Source organism: Mesocricetus auratus, unplaced genomic scaffold (assembly GCF_017639785.1).
Source record: "Mesocricetus auratus isolate SY011 unplaced genomic scaffold, BCM_Maur_2.0 Super-Scaffold_4256, whole genome shotgun sequence".
Classification (NCBI taxonomy): Eukaryota; Metazoa; Chordata; class Mammalia; order Rodentia; family Cricetidae; genus Mesocricetus; species Mesocricetus auratus.
The window spans coordinates 116,660,552-116,686,037 of record NW_024429182.1 but is presented as its reverse complement, the minus strand read 5'-3'; the positions used below and the strand labels follow the sequence as shown (position 1 = coordinate 116,686,037).

The window sequence follows — 25,486 nt, the reverse complement described above, 5'->3', positions numbered from 1 at the left end:
AGATGATGTTGGGTTGTGTTTTGTTTTGGACCTATAGACAGAGCAGAGTGGTTTAAAAGCTCATTAATATTCACTGTTGTGGATAACAGGGACACTCCGAGTAAAGCTTGGTGGAGACGACAGGTTAATACATACAACATCCTTGGAGTGTTTCGCAATTACACTTCTACAAATCATTTCCAAAAAAAGTAACAAAAAAGGAATTCATCTCAGCTTTACTTACAAATTGTAGCCTGACTAGCAACATGCTTAACTTCAGAGATACAGCCACACCAGGATTTTAGGTAATGGAAGGCGCTGAAAAATGTGACACAGGTGCAACTCATGGCCAGAGGGAAGAAAAGGTCACACGAGTGCTTCGACGTCAGGTTCCAATTGTTAAGTTTCCCTAGTATTTGTAAGAAAAACAAAGCCTGGTCACATTGGGTCACAGCTCAGCTTTTTCCCGCAGCCCAGACACTGGTTCACCATTCTGCCTCGGCCTCCTAAGTTCTGAAAAAGTTACTCAGATCTTTTTAAGTTTCTTTCTTCAGTAAAATGATCATTGTTAACAGGTTTGTCTTAATGATTAAATGTGATAAACTTGTCTACAAAGGTACCAAGCCCAAGATCCTGGTTTGCTCTTCTGTAAGCTTTCCTGCTAATGCCCGCTCCTCTTGGGACGTTGGAGAATAGCGAATTGTTGAGCTGTTCTGGTAGTCTTCTTAGTCACCGCCAAGGAAGCACAAAATTTCGAAATCCAACGGCGCCCGCCGGGTGGGGCTCGGGTGACATCATCGCCCTCCTCCCTCCCTCTCTCTCCTCCCCACATTTAAGGGTACAGCGGAGCTGTAGAACCTGGAGACTAGGCGTGCGCATGCGTATACCGAGGCCCGCGCGCTGCCTTTGCAAGGGCTTCCCACGCCCCGGGCGCAACCCGTAGGTACTTCAGCCCCTAAGCCTAGGGGGAGCTCCACCCCCAGATGGGCGGGGCGAGGGCGGGGCTCTGTGAGTGGCGGAAAACGGAACCAATTGTCGGACGGCTCCGCCTCCGGCAGAGTTTGAATTCTGCGCGGTCCAACGGCTCGAGAGCAAAGGCTAGACGCGGCGGAAGGGAAGGTGTTTGCAGTTGCTTACTGTCCTCCGTCCCGCGTGAGGCAGGTGGAGGGTCTCGACTTTTGACTGCTTGAAGCGTCCGCCATGAGGAGAAGGTACGGGTCTCTTAGGGGAGGGAGCCAATATTGAAGTGCGGTCTGGAACCAGGTTTGAGAGCCAGCTACTCCGGGGCTCGGGCCCCAATGTCTGAGGCTGGGGCGCTGGGTCGGGCTCGGGATGGCAGCTGGGCTCGGGGCGACCAGCGGGGCGAGCCGCCGGCGGGACAGCGCAGGGTGGAGGCCCGGGTGGGTGCGTCCCAAGCCCAGACTCGGCTTTCGGCCTATCGCAGGTGCGAGAGCCGCGGCTGGAGCCGCCTCAGATCCCGGCTACTCCGCCGAGGCGCAGCTTCTGACAGCCGCTCCGTGTAAATGCTGAGCCTGTAATGGTGTTGCCTTTTCATTTCTCTAAAGCCTGGAACCCCATTGCTCGGCAGGCAAGGCGAGGTTGCCTTGAGGTTAGCCTAGACTACGCAGCGAGACCGGTTCAAAAAGTCGTGAAGTTTTAAGTGTTAACTTGAATTGGAAAATGGCTTGATTTCCTTGCAAGCTAACAAACTCGAAATACGGAACTCTTTCCTGGTCGTTTGAAGATTCCCAGGCACTGCTTTTGGGAGTGTCTCAGTTTGAAATCGGACCAGAACTCTTGGGGCAAGAGGCTGAATGCCAGTTTTCGCACTTCTAAAATAATAGGATTCTTGTTCTGAGGCTATCCAAATGTCTTCTGAAAGCAGCGGGCGAAGTACTGTGAGATTTAGTGTGAGCTTGTAGTTATTGACTCTGAAATTTGTAAGAGTCTTGGTTAAGTGATTTTTGATTTTGATCATACTTTTTACCCCTAGATACTTGGCCTTAAGAGAATGGGAATAGAAGGCAAACACTTAATGAAGAGTAGTGTGAATACAAATTCAGTACAAGGCCAAGGATTCCAGATGATCTCATCTGAATGACATACTTTATGAAGACTAGTAAAACCCTAAATGACATTTAAAGGAAACTAGTGTTCTAAGTCTATTTGGATGCCGTGACCCTCACCTGTAGTCTACAGATTTCAGAAGCTCAAGGCAGGAGAGTTCAAGACATCCTGCACTATAGAGAGAGATCCTGTCTCAAAATAGGAGACCCAAAGAGCTGGGTGGGTGGCACACATCTAACTCCCACAACTCTCTTGGGAGATCAAGGAGAGTCTAGTTCAAGGCCAGACTGACAAATAAGACAGTCTCTCAGAAAGAGAGAGAGAGTGTGTGTGTGTGTGTGTGTGTGTGTGTGTGTGTGTGTGTGTGTGTTCATTCGTGTTCCTGTATGGGTTGTTCAAGCATCTTCTGATTTTATTTATCTTTTGAGACAGAATTTCTCTGTAGGCCTGGCTGTCTTGAACTGGCCTTGAACTTAGAGAGATCCACCTGCCTCTCTGCCTCCTGAGTTCTGGGATTAAAGGCTTGTGCTACCACACCCAGCATGAATTTTTTTCTTTTTAAATTTCAAGACAGGGTCTTATTGAGAATACAAGAAGGTCACACCATGGCCAGTGCTTTGCCTTTGTTTCAGTTGGGTTTGAGATCCTTGAATTTATGTCTCAGTTATTAAAAAAAACATTTATTTATTTATTTGGCGGGGGATTTTAAAACAGGGTCTCTACACATCCCTGGTTGTCCTAGAACTCACTCTGTAGACCAGGCTGGCCTCAAACTTATAGAGATGCACCTGCCTCTGTCTTCTGGGTGCTGGGGTTAAAGGTGTGTACCATTATATGTGGTCCCTTTTTTGGAGGGGGGATCTTTTATTTTAAATTATGTGTACTTGTGTATGGGTATTTGCATATGAGTACAGATGTCTAAACCAGACTCCGGTACTTTGGAAGAGCAGCAATGAGTGATGTACTTTTTGACTTGACCCTATAGCCATCAGGAATGAGGTGATTCTCAGCTCCCGTGTCTTCAAATTAATCTGCATTAAACTTGATGAAGCCTCTCTTTGAGATGTGGATCTTCTGGTAGCCAGGGAACTTGAACACTGGTTCAGTGTGAGACATCAATCACATGTTAACTATTCTGAAACTTGGTGCAGATGTACATGATGACCTGGCTAATATGAACCCTTGTCACTGTGCCTCTGGGGCCTCCCAAAGGCACTGTGCATTCTTGTCTAAAGTCTAGGTTGGAGTCATCAATAGCCCTCAGAAAATTTTAGTATTTATTTTTAAAAGTGCGTACATGGTGGTGTGTGTTGTAATTTAAGAAAAGCAGTGCAGAGAGAGAGATGCCATGGGACAGGGTCTAGGCAGAGGGGTTTTGTTTTTATTAGGAAAAAGGATCATAGGGGAAGGGGAGACCAGAGCAGCTGCTAAGGCCAGGAGCAGCAGGAGAGAGGGAAGAGGAGCAGAGAGAGAGAGAGACAGAGAGAGAGAGACAGAGAGAGAAATAGACACAGAGACAGAGAGAGATAGAGAGACACAGAGAGACACAGAGAGAGAGATAGACACAGAGACAGAGAGACAGAGCGCGCAAAGGGAACATAGTGAACATGCACAGGTGGTGCTCTTAGTGGCTGCAGCTGAGGGCGTACCCTGTCAGAACCCCAAGGACAGGCCAGTACAGGTGCCTGAATGCTAACAGTGTGAGTATGTGCATGTGAGTGCCGCCTGGGAATCCAGAAGAGGGTATCTGGAGTTACAGTTCTGAGCCACTTCACATGGTGCTGGGAGTTGAACTCAGGTCCTTTACAGGAGGAGTAAGTGTTCTTAACCACTCTCTTTTCAGGCCCCAGAACATCTAGTATGTGCTCTTAATCACTGAACCATCTCTCTAGCTTCAGACAGGGTCTTTAAATTTTTTTTTAGCGACTGGCGGTGATGGTGCACGCCTTTAATCCCAGCACTTGGGAAGCAGAGGCAGGTGGATCTCTGAGTTCGAGGCCAGCCTGGTCTACAAAGTGAGTTCCAGGACAGCCTCCAAAGCCACAGAGAAACCCTGTCTTGAAACCCCCCCAAAATTTTTAATTCATTATTAATGTGTGTGTGTGTGTGTGTGTGTGTGTGTGTGTGTGTGTGTGTGTGTGTGTGTGTTATGAGCATATCACAACACTCAGGTTGAGGTTAGTGGACAATTTTGTAGAGTTGTCTTTTTCACACCTTTTCATGAGTGATGAGCATTGAAGTCAAGTTGTTGGTTAGATTGCAGCAAGTGTTTTACCCACTGACCATTTGTAGTGAGGTAGCGGGAACACCAGTTTGAGGCCAGTCTAGATGACGCCTCAGATGGAGAGATGGGTCAGTGGTTAAGAGTGCATACTATTCACAGAGGTAGGCTGATCTGAAGCAAAGCCAACCTGGTGTATGGAGTTCTAGGACAGCCAGGCTATACAGAAAAGCCTTGTCTCAAACACCACCACTTACCACCCCCACCCACCCACCCCCCTCCCCACACAAAAAAAGTGCATACTACTCTTCCAGAGGACTGGAGTTCAGTTCGTAACACATAGCATCTATATCAAGTAGGTCACGATCACTTGTAACTCCACTTCCAGGGAACATCTCCAGCTTCTGTTGGTGACTGCACTCATGTATATATACCACACACAAACATACATGTAATTAAAAGTCAAATCCTTGACTGTTTAGTGAGTTGAAGGCCATCCTAGGCTGCATAAACCCCTTTCTAAACAAAACCCACAAAATTCTTGTACAACATCTCCCAACCAACCCCCTCACCCTACCCACCCTTGCCAGACAGGGTTTCTCTGTGTAGTTCTGGAGCTGACTCTGTAGACCAGGCTGGCCTTGAATTCAGAAATCCATGTGCTTTGCCTCCTGAGTGCTGGAATTAAGGCATGCATGATCATACCCCTCTTAACAAATTTTATGTGCACATCTTTTCTCTTCTCTTGGATAAATCCTAGTAGTGAGATTGTTGGGTTGTATGATAACTGATTGTTTGAGAACTAGTAGATTGTACACTAATGTGGCTACATCATCTTGCATTCTATAAGCAGTATATAAGGGTATAGTTTTTTTTCCCAATATGTTTTTTTTCATTTAAATTAGAAACATGCTTGCTTCACATGTCAATCCCAGCTCCCTCTCCCACCCCTCCTCCCTTGCCCCTCCATCAGCCCCCCAATCCCTCACCCAATCCCCACACCATTCCCCAGGGAGGGTGAGGTCCTCCATGGGGGATCTCCAGAGTCTGTCATTTCATCCAGGGCAGAGCCTAGGCCCTTCCCCCATGTATAAGGGTATAGTTTGTCACCAATATTTGCCGTATTTTTTGGTTAGGGTAGTTCAACATAGTGTTCCTCTCTGTATTGCCCTGGCTATCTGAACTCTAGACCAGGTGGCCTGGAACTCACCTGCCCTTTATTTTTGAGATCTAAAAAAGTTTTTAAAGGTTTGTTTTTATTTTATGTGCACTGGTTTCTTGTCTACATATGTTTCTGTGTGAGGGTGTTGATCCCTTGGAACTGGAGTTAATACAGACAATTGTGATCTCCCATGTGGGTGTTGGGAGTTGAACCCTGGTCCTCTGGAAGAGCAGCCAGTGCTCTTAACTGCTAAGCCATATCTCCAGCTCCCCACCTGCCTTTTTTAATGCAGAGGGCTGGGATTAAAGGTATGCATCACCACCAATGCCCAGCTGTTAATCTGTCTTTGCTTATAGCCATCTTGGCTATGAAGTGGTATCTCATTGTGATTTTGATTTACATTTTCTTGATGACTAACCCTGAACAACCAGCCATTTATAGATCTCATTTGGAGAGAGATGTGCTCACATTCTTTCAACATTTATTTATTCAGGAAAAGAAATGGTTTTATCTTCTATATATGTTACTGAACCTAAGTGGCCTTGATGGCATCTGGAAGTTAGGAGCATAGGGGATCATTGGTGGGAATTCAGAGCCTTCCACTTTTTTGTTGCTGTGTTTCTGAGACAGGATCTTACATGTAGCTCTGGTGGCCAGCCTCTGTCTCAGGGTGCTGGGATTAAAGGTGTGTGCCGCCATGCTCTGCTCTCCTCTCGCATTTAATGAACAACTAGCTCTTCAAGAAGACCTGGGTTTAATTCTTAACACCTACATGGCAGCTCTCACAGTGTTTGTAGCTCAAATTTCAAGGGATTCAGTGTCCTCTTTTGATCTCCTTAGGCACCAGACACAAAAGCAGGCAAAACACATAAAAATAAATAAAAAATTTAAAAGCATGTCATAATGGTGACATGTTCATAGTTCTCCAGATGAGACTGTGGCAGATGAAGGGAGCCTAATTTATAAAAATACACGGCATCAGAAAATAAACCACATATGAGTAGGGTAGGGGACATTGTCCAGGGAAGATGTAGGACGTTCTGTTGGCTGCAGGCTGGAGGGGTTGATAGGAGGGAGGATAAGGTAACTGAACTGTTTTCCTGAGGTTTCTCTGTGGCTTTGGAGCCTGTCCTGGAACATACTCTGTATACCAGGCTGGCCTCAAACTCACAGAGATTCACCTTCCTCTGCCTCTGAGTGCTGGGACTAAAGGCTCTCATTCTATTTCCCAGGTTGGCCTCAGCCTCTTAAATGCATGCTTTACAGGCATAAGACCGACACCATACCCAGCTCTTTGCCATCTGTTTTCAGGGGCTTTTTACATGCAAGCTCTTATGTTAATTAGGGCATTTTGTTTGGCTTTTCTTTTATAAAAGCATTTGTAAGTCAGTAATAAACTGCCATACATAGAATCATGGGTCTTACTAAGAATGAATATAATAATTTTGCTTCTGTGGCATTTAGAAGGCACAGAGAATGGCTATGTACTTATTAAACTATTATGCTTACACTAATTTCATTTTACTCTTAAAGCCACTGGGAAACTACTCAATTTAGTTTTTGAAAATAGTGCTTTTAGTCTTGCGGCAGTGATGCTGGCTATTCTGAGCAAAATGGTTTTATATTGATTTTCAGTGAAGTGCTAGCAGAGGAGTCCGTCGTCTGCCTCCAGAAAGCTCTGATTCACCTTCGGGAAATATGGGAATTGATTGGGATTCCAGAGGAGCAGCGCTTGCAAAGAACCGAGGTTGTGAAGAAGCACATCAAGGTGAGGAGTGGTGCTGGTCTTTGTGCAGTGACCAGGAGGTGGGGTGCTGCTGCCTTATTTGAGACAGCAGACACACTGATATTTGGGGACGGATAGGTGCCTTAGTAGGTAAAGGCATTTGCAACTCCATGATAGAAGCCTAAGACCTGAGCTCCATCACCAGAACCCATCAATATAAGGTATACAGGAGAAATGAGTCCATAGAGATGTCTTCTCTCCTTACGCTCATTGTATAACATTTACATTCCTCAACCACACATTGTGAGCACACATAAATAATAAAAATAATAACATTTGGTCATTCATACTAGGATATCACAGGCTCTTCCTGGTTTTGTGTATTTAAAGCTTTTTCTGCAAAATTTGAAATTATGTGAGTTTTGAGATGCTAGTTGTTTTTGTTGTGTTTTGTTTTATTCCCAGTGGCTCCAAACCTTTGCCAACTGTTTTCTCTCACACAGGATCTTCTGGATAGGATGATTGCTGAAGAGGAGAGCCTGAGGGAACGGCTTCTCAAGAGCATCTCCTTCTGTGAGAAGGAGCTGAGTACCCTGTGCAGTGAGTTACAAGTGAAGCCATTTCAGGTGCGGCAACACAGAGTGCTTGGGGACTGGTTGGGGTCTGAGACAGGAATACATTTTAACTTAGCAATCAAATGGAAAGCGTTCTTGTAGGAGGAGAGATAGACACGAGAAATGTGAAAGATAGTTACCCTATTGACATGCAATAGCTAATAGGTTACCGGATACTTCTTGCTGTATTTCAGTTTTATAGAGCATAATAATGTTTTAACTTTGAGGAAAAGGGTGGCGTGGATCTTTGTTTGAAAGAGGAGGGTAGGGGGACATTGAAGAAATGGGTTAATTGGTAAAGTCCTTCCCTCATAGGCATGAGAACCTGAATTCAATCCTCATAATCCTTGCAAGAAAGCTAGATTGCCAGGCCATGATGGCACACACCTTTAATCCCAGCACTTGGGAGGCAGAGGCAGGCGGATCTCTGAAAATTCAAGGTCAGCCTGGTCTACAGAGTGAATTCCAGGACAGCTAGGGTATCACAGAGAAACCTTGTCTCAAGAGGAAAAAAAAATCATAATGGTGGCATATGCTTGTAACCTCAGCATTGTGGAAGCAGATATAGGTGAATTTTTGAGACTTAAGCTTCAAACCAGTGAGAGACCTTGTTTCCAAAATACAAACTAAGCCAGGTGGTGGCGCATGCCTTTAGTCCCACCACTTGGGAGGCAGAGGCAGGCCGATCTCTGAGTTTCGAGACCAGCCTGGTCTACAAGAGCTAGTTCTAGGACAGCCTCCAAAGCCACAGAGAAACCCTGTCTCAAAAAACAAAACAAAACAAAACAAAACAAAAAAAAACAAAATAAGGCAAAAAACAAGATAGCAGCTGTAGAAAGGTTCAGCAGTTGAGGGCATCTGCTGCTCTTGCATAGAAGCTGGTTTCAGTTCCCAGCACATGTGGTGACTTACAACTGTCCTGAACTCCAATTCCAGGGGATCCAGCACCATCTTGTGACTTCAGTGAGCACCAGGTCCTCATGTAGTGCATTTAAATACATGAATACATGCAGGAGAGAAGCTCATACCCTGATAAGGAAATCTTTCAAACAAAGAACAAGGTAGACAGTATTACCCGAAAGTTGGTCTCTGTCCTCTATCCATTTGTTCACAAATAAGTATGTGCTATCATCCATCCCTACAGAATAGAGTGGGTGCATAGGAGGCAAGGATATCTAGTGATACAAAGAAGGAGTACCAAACAAAATTAAACCTTTATGGTTATTTTAATAATCAAAAGCTGCATACCACTAAAGTTGGGACACATAGGGAGCTTTGAAAAGGGAATGATGACTGGTTCTCATGTTCCTTTTATTGTTACAGGAAAAACTTACCACTGCCTTTGAAGGGTAAGGATAATTGATCCCTGGCAGTCAAGAGCATTCAAGCAGACTATGACATTAGACCAGTTTCCTGAAATTAACATAAATGACGTGGATTTGCTACATAAAGTTTCTCTTTTTTTCTTAAACTCTCAGTGTGAAATTAGGTATATGAGAAATTGGGAGTACACTGATACATCTGTCTTCCTTGAATATATGGCAAGTTTTTAACAATGCTAAATGAAACTATATTTGTAGAACATAGAATTACCACTCACTCTATTCCCTTCTTAATCTACTAGGAATAGAACAGGATCTACTAAAATTTGTTATTGGTAAAGACGTGTTCATAGAATTTTTAGTGCAAGTATTCAGTTAATAAGAACTAGATATACCATCTTCTAGCTAACCAAAGTAAGCTTTCTAGTCATTGAACACCTTTTGCAAAAGTATTCTGGAACCAAAAACAGTCAGATTCAATAAAATAGGTTGGATTGGGGGGGGCATAAAATTGAGGACCTTTTACCAAATTAATGATTTCAGTTTTGCAAGATAAAATGAGTTCTGGGGTTAGTGGTCATGATGATTACACAGCTATATTTACAATTGCTTCTTACCTTAGACTTCCATCCTAATAAAGCCATCATAAATTTTAGAAAATTGTACAATTGATCCAATTCAGTTACTTGGTTATTGTACATATGCACAAAACACAGCCTAGAGTTAGGCACCATCATACACAAGGGTCCAACCTGTGAATTAATTCACAGCTGTAATCCACCCACTGTGGGTGCAGTTGAGTGGTAGAAGTTTGACCAGCATGATGTCCTAGTTTTAGCATCTTGAATTGGTCAAAATAAAAGATGAGAACAGGCCAATAAGATGCTATCAGTGGATAAAGCATTCATCATATAAAAGCCTGCTGACCTGAGTTCAATGTCCAGAACCCACATAAGAATGAGTGGAAAGAATCAACTTCATAAAACTGTCCTATGACTGTCCTAATGCATGTCATGGCAAAGTGCATGTTCCCCTACTATACACAAACAGCAGTAATAAAGTTAAATTTATAAAACCAGATTTTAAAAAATCATAAAGCTCTTAAAACATGAGATCTTTATTGTTAATGTGGGTGTGTGGTTGTGTACATGCCATTGTCATATAGAGGTCAGGGGACAACTAGGCTTGAGTTGGTTTTATTCTTCTACCATGTGGGTTCTGGGGAATCAAACTTAGATAGTCAGGCTTGACAGCAAGCCTTTACCCTACAAGTCATCTTGACAGCCCTGTTCTCAGGTATGAGCTGTGTGTGTCAGTGTTATGCCACAGTGTGAAAAGGTTGTACACACCTGATTGTTGCTTGATGTGATAGTGAAGGCATGTAATCTCAGCATGTGGAAGCCTGAGCCAAGCTCAGGCCAGTGAGACCATTTCAGGAAAAAGTATTTCACAGTTTGTGTAATTTGAGTTCTGTATTGAAAGTGAAAAACTAGCTGTGTTCATACTTGCAATATAGATTCTACTGAATGCATATTGCTTTTGTCCTGTTGTGAAGATGAAAAACCATGAAATCTGTTGCTAAGTTGAAGACTATCGGTATTATAATACCACCGCACTTAAGAATGGTAAAGATGGAAGCCGGGCGGTGGTAGCGCACGCCTTTAATCCCAGCACTCTGGAAGCAGAGGCAGGCGGATCTCTGTGAGTTCGAGGCCAACCTGGTCTACCAAGCTAGTTCCAGGACAGGCTCCAAAACAATACAGAGAAACCCTGTCTTGAAAAAAACCAAAAAAAAAAAAAAAAAAAAAAAAAGAGATAAACAAGGTCCTGTTTGTCTTTCCCTGCTAGAAAGCCTAGGTGATCCTCATTATATCATTTTCTGTTAGCTATAAACTATTTTTTTTTTTAAGACAGTGTTTCTCTGTGTAATATCCCTGGCCATCCTGGAACTCAGTTTGTAGACCAGGCTGACCTTGAACTTATAGATAAAACCCCCACCTCTGCCAAGTGCTAGAATTTAAAGTGTGTGCCACCATCCCAGGCTTAAACTGCCTTGTTTGTAAATTTAAACATTTGTCATTCATATTCTCTCTCGGTTTCCTTCCCATCCTTGGACCTTTCTATAGCCATATCTTATTTCATACAGGAAGAAAAAGAGACAACTGTCTTGCAACTAGAAAAAGATTTGCGCACTCAAGTAGAGTTGTTGAGAAAACAGAAAAAGGAGAGAAAGCAGGAACTTAAGCTACTCCAAGAACAAGATCAAGAACTCTGTGAAATTCTTTGTATGCCTACGTATGATGTGGACAGCACCTCTGTCCCCACCTTAGAAGAGCTGAATCTGTTCCGACAACATGTGGCAACTCTGAGGGAAACAAAGGTATGCTGTCTGCATTCAATCTACCCTAAAACTTTATTTGGCTTCTAGGTGCCTTATAATAATTCTGTTTATCTTAGGAATCTAGGCATGAGCAGTTTGTCAACATTAAGAGACAAATCATATTGTGTATGGAAGAATTAGAACACACTCCTGACACAAGCTTTGAAAAAGACATAGTGTGTGAAGATGAAAGTGCCTTTTGTTTGTCGTTGGAGAACATTGCAACACTACAGAAGCTGCTACAGCAGGTAACGTGCTGTGACATCTCACTAGTACTTATCAGTTTGAAAAAACTGACAGCTTTTGCTTTAGTTTTAAGTAAGGTGAATTAAGGGAGGAAGAGGCAGGTAGACCTCTCGAGTTCCAGCCCAGTCTCATCCATGCAGTGAGCTCAAAGTCAGCAAGTGCTACACAGAGAGACCCTGTCTTGAAAAACCAAAAAAAAAAAAAAAAAAAAAAAAAAAAAAAAAGGGGGGGGGTGGGTGGGTGGAGGGAATAAGTGAAGACAAAGGACCAAACAACAATAGGTAATATATCTGTTTGTTTAGTGTAAGTGTGGACATGTGTCAAAGGTCAATCCAAGTGTCACTACTAAGCTATCCACCTTATTGAGCAAGTTCTCACTGGAACTGGTGCTCACTTATTTTTTTTTTAAAGATTTATTTATTTATTACATACATATACAGTGTTCTGCCTACATGCTGGAAGAGGGCACCAGATTGAATAATAGATGACTATGAGTCACCATGTGGTTGCTGGGAATTGAGCTCAGGACCCCTGGAAGAGCAGCCAGTGCTCTTAACCTCTGAGCCATCTCTCCAGCCCCTCCTGCTCACTTATCAAGCTAGGCTTGTCAGCCAGTGAGCCTTACAGATCTGCCTCACCTTTCCGGTGCTAAGAGGACTTTCTTGTCAGACTTTCTTGGAACCATCAGCCCCAAAATAATGACACAGAGACTTATTAATTATGAAAGCTTGGCCTTTAATTTAAGCTTGTTCCCAACTCTTTCCTATAAGTTACCCTATTCCTATTAATCTGGATTCTGCCAATCTGTATGTCCGTCCCCCACCGCCTAGATTCACCCCCAAGTTCTCTGCCCAGCAGTCCCACCTAACCTTTCCTGTCTGCTACTGGCCATTCAGCTTTTTAGTAAACCAAAATTAGGTGCCTTAAACAGGCAGGGTGAAACAGCAGCACATTTTCACACAGTGACCAAATATCACATAACACTAAGATTTCAAGCATCTCCTACCAGAAGTGTTTTGCTTGAACTCGGTCCTTATTGCTTGAGTAGCAAGCGCTTTATTGACCGAGCTATCTCCTCAGCTCCTGTTTTCCTTTTTTAGTGGTAGTGATTGAACTCAAATCTTGTAGTCTCATGAATCGTACACCCTAGCCAATGAGCCCTAATCATAGCTCTGACGCTTTTTCTTTTAATTATAAAAAAATTTTATGTAATAAATATTCTTAGAACATTAAATTGACATTTCAGCTGAAATAGTGTTACCCATTTTAATTATCCTATGTTTAATTATAATAAAATAAAATTTTAATCCTGAGCTGGGCATGGTGACACATGCCTTTAAACCCAGCACCCAGGAGGCAGAAGCATGAATCTCTGTGAATTCCAGGTCAGCCAGGGCTACATAATGAGGCCCTGTCTTAAACTACAACAACAATGGGCTGGAAAGATGGCTCAGCAGTTAAGAGCATTGACTGTACTTGCAGAGGTTCTGAGTTCAATTTCCGGCAACCACATGGTGGCTCACAACCATCCATAATGAGATCTGGTGCCCTCTTCTGGTGTACAGGCATACATGCAGGCAGAATGCTACATATAACAAATTACTTTTTTTTTTCGTGTTTTTCAAGACAGGGTTTCTCTGTATTGCTTTGGAGGTTGTCAATAACTCTTAAAAAACAAAACAAAATAATAGATGACAAGTCAAAATTTGAATTCTCTTATAGGTCTGATATCCTATGCAGTGACAGTCTTACAGTGTGTGTTTTGATGGCATAGAAACAGGTTTCTCAGCACTCAATGTAAAAGTGTGATGGCACACACCTAAACTATAATCCCAGCACTCTGGAAGCTAAGTAAAAGCCAGCTTGTGGCACATAGAGAAGATACAAATATAAATATATATGGATCTTATGCAAGTTCTTTCTCTTCTCATGGACCCAGACATTTTCCTTTGAGAGACTAGAAAGCTAAGTTTCTTGATTTTGGTGTAACCACTGCCTTTCCTTGCTACAGCTGGAAATTAAAAAATCAAAAAATGAAGCAGAGTGCGAAGGGCTCCGTGCTCAGATTCGAGAGCTCTGGAATCGGTTACAGATACCTGAAGAAGAGAGAGAACCTGTGACTGCAATTATGACGGGGTCAAAAGCCAAAGTCAGGAATGCGGTAAGAAAACCAACGGGCAGGCCGGGCATTGGTGGTGCTCGCCGTTAATCCAGGTACTCTGGAGGCAGAGGCAGGCTGATCTCTGTGAATTCGAGACCAGCCTGATGTACAGAGTGAGTTCCAGGACAGCCTCCAAAACCACAGAGAAACCCTGTCTTGAAAAACCAAAAAAAGAAAAAAGAAAGACCAACGAGCGCTGGGTAAATGTGCTCTGTCCAGTGTCCTTACGACCTACTGTCTTAGGCCAGAAAAGACAAGTTCTATTTTGGCACATTTTGTGGGCACATTCCTTAGATTTCTGGCTTTTATAATGTTATAAGATGCGTTGTTGATTTACTTCTATAGCTTTGTGTTGTCGTTTTATTTAAATGTGGAAAGGTAAACAAGTGAGTATAAAAGTATGGCTGTAATCTTTGCCTTTTTTTCTTTAGCTGCAATTAGAAGTGGATCGCTTAGAAGAACTGAAAATGCAAAACATAAAGCAAGTGATTGAGACAATTCGAGTGGAGCTGGCTCAGTTCTGGGAGCAGTGTTTTTATAGCCAGGAACAGAGACAGGCGTTTGCCCCTTACTATTCTGGTTAGTACAGAGGTGATGATCTTCATGTGGCCACCCTCACAGGTCTTTTATAAGTTCAGACACTCACCTGGAAGTTCTGTATTTCTACTTCTGAGCAGACAGAGCCAAGCCTTAAAAATAATCCCTCACTTAGTTTTCATGTCATAAGAAAAGGGCACTAAGTTGGGTGGTGGTGGCACACACCTTTAATTTCAGCACTGGCGAGGCAGGTGGATCTGAGTTCAAGGCCAGCCTGGTTCACAGAATGAGTTCCAAAATAGACTGACTTCAAAGCTATAGAAAACCCTGCCTCCCAAAAAAAGGGGGGTGGAGGGTAATAAAACACAAAGTTTTGAGCAACTAAACCCAGTGGTATAGCAACTAAATGCTTGAGTCAAGGGAGTCAAAAAGAAGGAGAGTTCCAGACTGTCTTAAACTGAACAGAGAGGTGAAGTGCCCTAACAAAATAATAGGTGTTTAGATACTTTATGTTGCCCAATCTGTCAGCTGTGCAAGAAGAAAGAGACAACACATTTTGGAGAATGTTCATCAATTTAGACTATTTTAATCCATCCCAACTACTGTGGCTGGCTTTTATTTCTCTCTCCCTTCCTCTTTTCTTTTTAAGGTTTATTTTTACTTTATTCCTATATCATTTTAAATTATAAGGTAGAAAATTTTCACTGATATAGGGTTAGTTACTTGGAATACCAAACAAGAACTGTGGTTCTCAACCTTCCTAATGTTGTGACCCTTGAATACAGTGTAATTTATATATGTTCAGTTCCTCATGTTGTGGTGACCCCAACCATAAAATTATTTTGTTGCTACTTCATAACTGTAAATATCTGATATTCAGGCTATATTATATATGACCACAAGAGGTCAAAGACCCACAGGTTGAAAATCATTGTACTAAAGGAATTTGTGTAAAAAAGAAAACAAAACCCAAAAAAATACTACCAAGCTTTTGTGTTGCAGAGGACTACACAGAAACCCTGCTTCATCTTCATGACGCTGAGATTGTACGGTTAAGGAACTACTATGAAACTCACAAGGAACTATTTGAAGGTGTCCAGAAGTGGGAAGAAAGCTGGAAACTCTTCCTGGAGTTTGAGGTATCCTCCTCTGTATCTCTCTAGAGTGAAATCAACCATCATGACAGCACTCCAGGTGTGGTGGTAGCCCATGCCTATAATCCTGGCACTTGGGAAACTGAAGGATTGTTTCAAAAAGAAAAAGCATTACAAATAGAGAAGTCAGACTCAGTGAAAAAAACTGAGGCATACAGTTAGTTCTTGGTAGTCGTTACTTGTGCTTGCAAGCAGAGAGAAGTCATGGGCAGAAATGTAAATATAGAGTCCCTGGTTGACACACCCACATTTAAGATGGAATCGAAGAGGTTAGTGCCCCCTGCAGTTCTTTATAGGCTATACCAATCAGGCACTATGTCAAGAATACTACTGATGACTGGGGGCTGGAGAGATGGCTCAGTGGTTAAAAGCACTGACTGTTCTTCCAGAGGTTCTGAGTTCAATTCCTGGCAACCACATGGTGGCTCACGGCTCACAACCACCTTGAATGAAATCTGGTGCCCTCTGCTGGCATGCAGGCAGAAGACTGTATAATACACATAAATGAATAAAATACTTAAAAAAAAATACTATTGATAACCTGCCTCTAATTTTGAGTAGCACATCTAACTTATAATATGTACTCATTACTATGTATGTGTTAGAAAATAACAAGAACGAAAAATTTTTTTTAAAATCTTTTTTTTTTTTTTTTTTTTTTTGATGGTTCTGAGGATTGAACCCAGGGTCTCAGACATGTTCTATCATTCAGCTACATCCCCAGCCCAACATTTTGCATTTTCTGGCAATGCGGGGTAGTTAACCCAGGCTTTTCCTTGTGCTAGTTTTAAGTACAGAAGTTAGTGGGCTTGTAAAGGCACCACACTAACTCCTGAGTGCAGGCCTCCTTGCAATCCCTCCACATATTCTCTATTCAATTCCATTGTAATTTTAAAAAAAAAGTCTCACCCAGCTAGGTTGGTACATGCCTTCACTCTCAGAACTTGGGAGGCAGAGGCAGGCCTGGTCTACAAAGTGAGTTCCAAGACAGCCAGGAGTGTTACAGAGAAACCCTCTGTACAGAAAACCCAAACAAGGTCTCACTCTGTAGCTCCAGATGGCCTGGAACTCAGAGATCTGCCTGTCCCCAAATGCTGGAAATAAAAGCTTGTGACAGCCTCAACTTATAACTCTGTCATCTCACATTCAACAAAGAAGAGGGCACTTACTACTTTTATTCTTTAAATTATAAGGTAATAGACAGGGAGGGGGCACACCAGGCCTTCCCCCTCCCCTAAAGATCTATTGACAATTCTGAGGGAGGGAGACTTTTCTCTCTTAAGTAGTGTAGCTATTGCAAAGTTGCCCATGCTCCTATAAATAACCCTTCACCTATGATTCTGTAAGCAACCCTAATTGAAAGCTCTTTGGGTCAACCCCCTCAAAAAAAAAATGTAGATGGATAGTTGGCAAGAGGAAGGGAATCAGCAGCCGTAAGAAGATAAGAGAGTAGTAGGTTGACTATAAACAAAAAACATCACGTACATGCATGAAAACATGAAACTCAGACAGGGAGTGATGGTGGTACACACCTTTAATCTTAGCTCGGGAGGCAGATGTAGGTGGATTTCTAAGTTCAAGGCCAGGCTGGTCTATAGAGTGAGTTCCAGGATAGACAACTAGGGCTAGAGTTATACAGAGAAACCCTGTTTAAAAAAAAAAAAAGAAAAGAAAAGAAAATCACTATTATCTATTATGTGTAATTAATATATGTTAAGTTTTTTTTTTAATGCTAGTGTTTCTGATGCCCAGTGTATGACCTTAAATATGGCAGGGTGTGTCCATGGCCTAGAAAATTACCATTTTTCACTGTTGAGTAAACAGGAATACACAACTCATAAAATCACTTTCATATATGCATCTGATTAGGAGGAGCCTTAGCAGAAGTAACTGGTGTCTATGGTAGGTTTCTGGTTTTGGTGTGTTATGTGGTGTATGTATGTGTAAGTGTTCATGTGGGTGGGAGGGAGCACATGTGTACATGCGCAAGAGATTAATATCAGATGTCGTCAATTGCTTTCTTTTGAAACAGTGTTTCATTATATAGCTTTGATTGCCCTGGAACTCAACTGTGCAGACCAGCCTGGCCTTGAAATTACAGAGATCCGCCCGCCTCTAGACTGGCTGGCCATCAGGCCTCAGGATCCCCTTGTCCAACAGTCCCGACTGCCAAGCACTGGGGTTGCAGACATGGGTGCTGGGGGCCTGACTCCAGCCCTCGTGCTTATTCAGCAGGCACTTTACTGATTCACCTCCACAGCCCTCTAGGCTTTACTCTAATAATGTGTTTTTCACAGAGAAAAGCTTCAGATCCAAGTCGGTTTACAAACCGAGGGGGAAATCTTCTAAAAGAAGAAAAAGAACGAGCAAAGCTCCAGAAGACACTCCCGAAGGTAATTCTGGTTGTAAGATAACTTACTCTTGGTCTTTTTAAACATAGGAAGGACAGTAAGTATGTATTGGGCCTTTGGTATAACAACTGAGTATCAGAGTCTACGAGTTTTCTATGTCTTTTCTAAGCTACCAGAGATTAGTTGGCTTAACACAAGAGAAATGTATTTGTTTCTACTTCTGGATGCTAGAAGTATGAGCTCAAGGTGTCTTCGATAGGGTTGGGTCTCTCCTGACTTCTGCCATTTGCTCTTCCTGTGTCTTCACATCACCTTCCTCTGGGTCTCTGTCCTACTTACTGTTGGTCCTATTGTATTTGGACCTACCCTAATGACCTTATTTGAACCCACTTACCTTAAAGACTGTCTCCAGATAATGACAATGAGGTGTGTTTCCTAGGGGTGAAGACATCACAGTGAATTATAGGGTAACCTATGCCTTTAGCATAAGGCAAACTTTTACAAAAGTGCTGTGTCCTTTATTGTCTTCTGTTTAGTAATAGTATTAAATAGCTTTTATTGACTTTTGCCAGATAGTATTCAATGGTATTTCATTTATTCATATCATTGTCCAGTATCCCTATAGGTTAATGTTATTTCCATGTGTAGAGAAGAGGGAACTCAGACATTAAGTTCAACTTATCCATCTTTACTGCTAGTTAAGAGATTGCCTCCATATTGAGACCCTGGTAGTGTGTGTGGTTGGTTCCATAGTCCTATTCAAAATATACCCTGTCTAGATAATGTTGATATTCCCAGTGTTGCTTCCAACTTCAGGCATCACAACCTCCATTTTCAGACTGGGGCCTTGCTTTTTTTCTCTTTTAGTGGGTGTGTCTAAATGAACTCTCAGTCTTTGGTTTCCACTCAACCTGTATTCATGTGGGTTCAGCTATCAGAGGGGTTGTGACACTGGAAAGAGTCTATCTCTAGGATAATTATTTCATTTGAGATTAACACAAAGATTAGAGGTAAATAACATGTCTTTATTTCCGGGCTAGCTGGAAGAGGAGTTGAAAGCACGGATTGAAAAGTGGGAAGAAGAGCAATCAATGGCATTTATGGTGAACGGGCAGAAATTCATGGAGTATGTTACAGAACAGTGGGAATTACATCGACTGGAGAAAGAAAAAGCCAAGCAGGAAAGAGTAAGTTGTGCACACAAATTAGTTAAAGAGGATAGCAATTAGTGGTCCTGTGTCTCTTCCAGGGACCAGAGTTTGTTGAAGATTGCAGCAGCTCCTTCTACCTCAGCCTGCAAAGATTTTTACCTGGGTTTCTGGTTCTGCTATCTTACTGGGCATATCATTGTTTCATTCAGCAACTAAAGAACAAGAGACAGACAGAGACAGAGATGCTCTACGGCAGTGCTCCCCGGACTCCTAGCAAGAGACCAGGACTGACTCCCAACAAGCCTGGCAAAGTACGCAAGGTAAATCTATCTTCATGCTGTTGCTGTTTACAAGGGCATGGGGAAGCTAGACTTCCTTGCTTTTTATTGCCCTTTGTCCTGCTAAGAACGTAAAAGGATTTCTGTCTTTCTAGGCTGAGTCTATTTTAGAGTGTATGGGAAAAGACTTAAGAGTAGCAGCTTATAGTGACAATCAGAGAGTGGCCAGTTCTGTGCATGATAGCAAGACCGTGCATGAATAAACCCCTGGTGGCTGATAACTGCCAGCAGCATTCTGTGGTGGTGACGTTTTCAGAAGTTCACCATTCAAAGCCAGGTAGTGATGGCGTACACCTTTAATCCTAGCACTCTGGAGGCAGAAGCAGGCAAGTCTGAGTTGAAGGCCAGCCTGGTCTACAGAGTGAGTTACAGGATAGCCAGGGCTACACAAGAAACCCTGCCTTGAAAAAAATTTTTTAAAAAGTTAATCGTCCTGTAATTCCAGTAGGTAGTTACAGTACTGGGTGAAAGACACCTTCCACGATTTTAATAAATGCCTCTTAAAATGCTGGTTGGGATTATAGGCTTGAGCCACCACACCCAACATGACAAGCATTTTTAAAAATTAAGTAGCACATATGCAATGTTGCATTTTTTTTTTTGGTTTTTCGAGACAGGGTTTCTCTGTAGCTTTGGAGCCTGTCCTGGAATTCACTTTGTAGACCAGGCTGGCCTCAAACTCACAGAGATCCATGTGCCTCTGCCTCCTGAGTGCTGGGTTAAAGGCCTGACAAGTGGACAGTATTCTTTTTTGTTAATGTGTAATAATCTGCTTGTCCAGTCATGTTAGGGACATTCTCTCTGCCAGCCTGGTCCCAGAGCTGCATGAGCCCCAAATGAACATGCAGATGCTATATTAGTTATAATACTGTTGGCCGTCGGCTAGGGCTTCTTTCTATTGGCTAGCTCTGTCTTAGTTATTAACCCGTTTCTATCAGTCTATGCACTGCCACGAGGCTGTGGCTGACCCAGCAATGCCCAACATGATTACTCCTTCCTTGTCCTACATGTCGACTCAGTCTACCTGCCTTTCCCAGAATCCTCCTTGTCTTCTAGTCCCACCTATCATCCTGCCTCATTGGCCACAGTGCTTTATTCACCAACCAATAAGAGAAACATATTTACAGAAGACATCCCCATCACAGTCATCTGTTAAGGGATATTTATTTTTAGCTTTGGATTGTTACAAATAAAATTGCCATAAACATGTAGAGGTCTTCACATGGATATATGCATTCATTTCTCTTGGGTAAAATGTTTGGGTCAAATGGTACATGCCTTGTGTCATATAGTTTACAGTTCCATCTGGTAGGTCTAAATAGTCTTTGAAACATTTCTTAAACTTGCTTAAAGCTGTGCAGCGTTTCTGTAGAAGCTCCTTCCTGGACACTTCATGCTCACTTCCCTGCAGGGTAGAGCTGGGTGATTGCAAAGACTGATGTTGTTAACCTCCCATCAATAAAGTATCTGTTCTTAGATGAACACCACCACCATGTCCAGTGCTACCCCCAATAGCAGCATTCGGCCTGCCTTTGGTGGAACCATGCACCGTTCCCCTGTATCCCGATTACCTCCTTCTGGCAGCAAGGTTAGTATATTCTGTACAAGAATATCCCTGTTTGCTTTTGTTTTCCTCCTCTACCTAGTTTCTAATTTGTCCTTGTAGCCCCAACCCCAGTTTAGCGATTATCAGCAAATTCTGGTTCAATGATGGGATGGAAAGGACTCTTCTATGTATTTATTAAACTCTACCTAGTTTCTAAGATCACAGTTAATCTAAGGACATATTAATTTGATACTTATATGAAAAGGAAAGTATTAAAAGTTTGCTTTCCGTAATTAAGCAATCATTTTCCTGTTAACAGCAGAGCTCTATGTAAAGATACTGCTGCAGTTTATGCTGCTAAGTGCTCTTGAATCAGCACTAAGGTGTTTCAAACAGCATGTGTTGGCAGGGTACGGTATGACATGCAAATTCCCAGTGTGTGTTGTGTGTTCAGAGCAAAGGCTGCAGTTAGTAGACACTACACAAGCAGCTGATGCTGGAAACACCTCAGATTCATGAGACATTGATTCTGAATGAGTTTTGTTTTTTTAAGATTAATATATCTACTTATTTGTTTATTATGTGTGTGGGTGCTCTACCTGTGTATACATCTTTATGAAGAAGACACCAGAGGGAGGGCATCAGACCCTACTATAGATGGTTGGGAGCCATCATGTGGTTGCTGGGAGTTGAACTCAGGTCCTCTGGAAGAACAGCCAGGGCTCTTAACTGCTGAACTACCTCTTCATCCCCTGAATCAATTTTTGGTCACACACGTTTAAAAACTTATTGCCGAGTTTTTCATGACTTTTAGTTATGTGCTAGGCATTAGATAATGGCCAAAGAGGAGGGGAAACAGTCACCATTCCTCACTGACACCATTTAAGGGCTGGGTGAACTGTTAGGTGGTAGCTTCTGGCCTGGTGAAACTGGTAAGTAGACCCACTGAGGAGTAGAACTTTACTAAGAAGTGTAATTCATTCCGGGAACTAGGGCCTTAATAGCTCAGTGCCAAGCATGACTTGTATTCAGCAGACTGTGGGTTTGGTGCCCAGCACATTTTTAAAAAGCTAAACCTCCATGTCGCTCTGGCTGTTCTGGAAGCCACCATGTAGACCAGGATCTCAACAACCCACCTGCTTCTGTTGGATTAAAGGTTGCAACACCATGCCTGACTTAACTGTACCATTTTAAAGGCAGAAGTATAGAATTATAGACACATGAGTAATATAAATGTGACATCAGGGGTTTTATGTGAATACATTTATTCTAGGGTGATGGATAACATGGATATTTTTCTCCTCTGCAGTCAGTAGTCACTTCTATGTGTTCTGGAAAGAAAACACCTAGAGCTGCCCGCCTCAGGGCCAACAAGGAGAACATGGAGTTCAATGGCAGCATGCTGAGCGGTGGGTACTCTGGCTCGACCCCCCTCCAGCACAACTGCAGCATTAAGTCTATTGCCAGCACCTATTCCGAGTTTTCGGTAATTCACTTTTGATATCTACCAGTCTCTGGGGAGCACACAGTTGGCAGGGCAGGCGGCTTCCCAAGTCCCCCAGCATATTCTGTCAGGATTGTTACCTGGAGGCTGAGAATCCCTTTCCTGCCTTGATCATGGTAGGTGTGGGTGGTTGAAGGGGTACAGGAAGGAAGTTGATGTCAGCAACTAGACGTTTGACCTGGATCCTTCTGCGTAAGCTGTACCATTCCTGGCTGCAGGAGTAACCTGCTAATGACTGCCTTGGTGCTCTCTTGGTGGAGTTCTTGGTAATTGTCTTAATTCTCTGTTCTTAGAAGGACCCGTCCCTCTCTGACAGCTCCACTGTTGGGCTTCAGGTCTGTATGGCAATCTGCATGTCCCATGTCCCCTTTCCAAACTGATCTGTCATCTGCTGGCTTCATTCCCATCTGGGCATGGTACTACACTAACCCATAACCTCATCTGTATCAACATAGAACCTTAAACGAAAACCAGACCAAAACCACAGCAACCACACACACACACACACACACACACACACACACACACACACACACACACACACACACACACACACACACCAAGAATTCCTATTATGGGCTTCAAAAATAAGTATCTGGTTTCTATTTCTAGTAGACAGACGTACTGACTAGTAGAAAACATGTTCAGACTTGAATTGGATTCTCAGCCCCACTTAAGACTATGCAAATGTATGTATACATATATATGTGTGTATATATATGTATATTTTTTGCCTATTTACAAAAAAAATTTTTTAAAGAATACCTGGCCCCATCCCCAGTTGTGACATCAAAGGCCTAGAATGTGCTAGAAAGAGTGCAAAGACCCCCCAAAAAATGGGGATGGGAACCCCAGCTGTGTGCTGCTTTTACTGAGGCTCTTGGCCTGTGTGCTGATTATTTCCTGGAGTATATGCCTTAACCCACAGGACTGACTTCCCGTCTGTCTACATCTGCTGGCTCTGCTTACTTCCTTAGCTCTACTTGTTTCTACCCGTGAGTTGCTAACGTGTGTAAAGACTGGAATGCCTTTCACTGCAGTGGTGGCTACGTTCCATTACCTGCTGACACTTACTGCAATGCCTCTTCCTTAAACCTCTGTTTTCTCTTCCCTCACTAGCTCACCAGTGAGAGGTGAAGGCTGCCCCTTACCCTTGTAGGGGACACCAAGTTAAAAGCTGGCACTGCCTTGTCATGGTGCCACAGGGAAGGAGGTTGGGAAATGAGTTTGGCCAGTTTGGAATGTTGAATGCTCTGAGCCTTCTTCCCAACCACCGTGGTGGTAGTATTTATTGGGAGAAACAGGTGTATGGAACTGGTTGGCTGATTGCTGAACGACAGATCCAGCTTTCCCTTTTTTGTTTGCTCAGCAAAGCTCATTTTATCTGAGGCTTAAATGGACCTACACATCCATCTATCTCTGGCTAAGTCTATCTGGAGGGTGACTTCTGGTATCAGCAGCTATGGTTACAAACTCCATGGGGCAGCACCAAAGCCACTCACTCAGTGACTACTACTAATACTGTCTTCCTCAGTGACCATTCTGTTCTCTTGTTCTGTCTTTGGCTTTTCTACCATGTACTCCAGCATGAGATCAAATCACCAGCAGGTTACAAAGCCCTCAGCCCCCGGGATTGGTAGATAAATGGTCTGGCCCTTGTTTTACAAAGGAATCAAGAAACCAAAGCTTCTAGCATATGCAAGGCCCTGGAGTTCTATTCCCTACAGGGAAAGGAAGAAACAGAAAGCTTGTTGCTTGCTTGGCCAAACTACACAAGTAACTTTGTGAAATATGAGGGTTTAAGACTGGACTGGCTGAGGATAAGAGCTGGGATATGTGCACACTGCCAGGCCTGTGACTAACAGACTGGTGCTCAGAGTTCCTGTCTGTTCCCAGCACAGCTGTGCTAGGAACTCTTAGGGACACTGCCCTGGGGGCTTTGCTAACCTTAGCTACATTTGAGTGGAGGGCCATGCACTAGTGCTTTCACTGATGTTGTTTATTCTTCAACAGCGAGAACTTTCAAAGGCTTCCAGAGCTGATGCTACCGCTCGAATACTCAATTCAACCAACATCCAGTCCTGAGACTCCTTGACCAGTTAGGCTTCCTGGGCCTAGACTGGACTGACTTTTATAGTTTTTCTTCAGTTTAAATATGTTTGAAACAACCTTGGGCAGGTTCTGTTACCATGGGCCTAACTTAAGACATGAGTACTACAGATGAAAAGCCTTCATAGGTGTAGTGGGTCTGCAGAGACACCTTCAAGTCTAGTTATGACTGTTAGTACAAATTTTAACATCTGGTACCTAAGTTTTTTTTTCCTCTACCCCATAATTCTACTTGATCAAGAGTTTGTCTTATTTCACTGCTGTATTGGAAAATGATTGTGCCCAGACATGGGGTATGAATTAGCAATTAACATCTTTACCAAAAAAAAAAAAACTTTTTGTTTAGGGATATTCAGTTAAAGCTGTAGCTATGGTAGCTTTAATTTTACCCAGAGGCCTGTGCTCTGCGCCCTGCACTATCCCAATGAGAATTTTGCATTTGAGATGGCTTGACCTGCTGCCAAAGAGTAGCAGTAACAGTTGTTTATACAGTGCAATCTCTTTATGAAGTATGTGTGAATGAACACATGCTTGTCTGACCTGCTCAGCTTCTCTCCAGTCTCCCATCCCTGTGCTAACTATGCCTATTCTCTGTAGTTGGCAACCAGTGGAGAGGCTATCTGGGTGGGTTGGGCCATTTTTGTCGTAGACATCAGCAATTTTGCACATCCACAAGGCTCTTTCTTTCCTACCCAGATGATCACTACTCTTCCCAACGCACTATTATTTATTCTCTGCCTGTGCCAGTTCTGTCAACACATTAGTTTTAAAACTTGGTCTGTGACAGCAATGCTGTATGTTCATTCAAATATGTATGTTCTTTTTTAAATGTATTAAAATAAAATGTATATAGTTACTTTTGAAGAACTACATGCTTTTTTTTTCTCCTCCAAATCAATAGTTGCTTTGGTCTATAGA

General features: G+C 42.8%; 1 protein-coding gene across 4 annotated transcripts; it reads left to right on the top strand.

Moving 5' to 3' along the window:
- Positions 1 to 1,037: 1,037 nt before the first annotated feature.
- On the top strand, positions 1,038 to 25,435 carry Prc1 (protein regulator of cytokinesis 1). 4 transcript variants are annotated; one of them, XM_040729651.1, is made up of 15 exons: positions 1,038 to 1,190; positions 7,065 to 7,197; positions 7,659 to 7,781; positions 11,238 to 11,471; positions 11,549 to 11,719; positions 13,729 to 13,878; positions 14,310 to 14,457; positions 15,418 to 15,554; positions 17,867 to 17,962; positions 18,961 to 19,107; positions 19,281 to 19,391; positions 20,887 to 20,997; positions 22,265 to 22,364; positions 22,753 to 22,794; positions 24,473 to 25,435. In XM_040729651.1, the coding sequence occupies exons 1-14, from the start codon at positions 1,180 to 1,182 to the stop codon at positions 22,770 to 22,772; spliced, it is 1,692 nt and encodes a 563-aa protein (XP_040585585.1). In that variant the 5' UTR covers positions 1,038 to 1,179; the 3' UTR covers positions 22,773 to 22,794; positions 24,473 to 25,435. The 4 variants fall into 4 exon arrangements, with proteins under 4 accessions (XP_040585585.1, XP_040585576.1, XP_040585580.1 ...); XM_040729642.1 differs by having other exon boundaries at positions 22,265 to 22,441; XM_040729646.1 differs by lacking the exon at positions 22,753 to 22,794.
- Positions 25,436 to 25,486: the final 51 nt, after the last annotated feature.

What these genes read in the sequence shown, in the direction of transcription:
- Prc1 (XM_040729642.1), top strand. An exon ending in AAGCCAAAGTCAGGAATGCG is followed by an intron (nt 13,879 to 14,309) that starts GTAAGAAAACCA and finishes TTTTTTCTTTAG; the next exon opens with CTGCAATTAGAAGTGGATCG. An exon ending in TCCAGAAGACACTCCCGAAG is followed by an intron (nt 17,963 to 18,960) that starts GTAATTCTGGTT and finishes TTTCCGGGCTAG; the next exon opens with CTGGAAGAGGAGTTGAAAGC.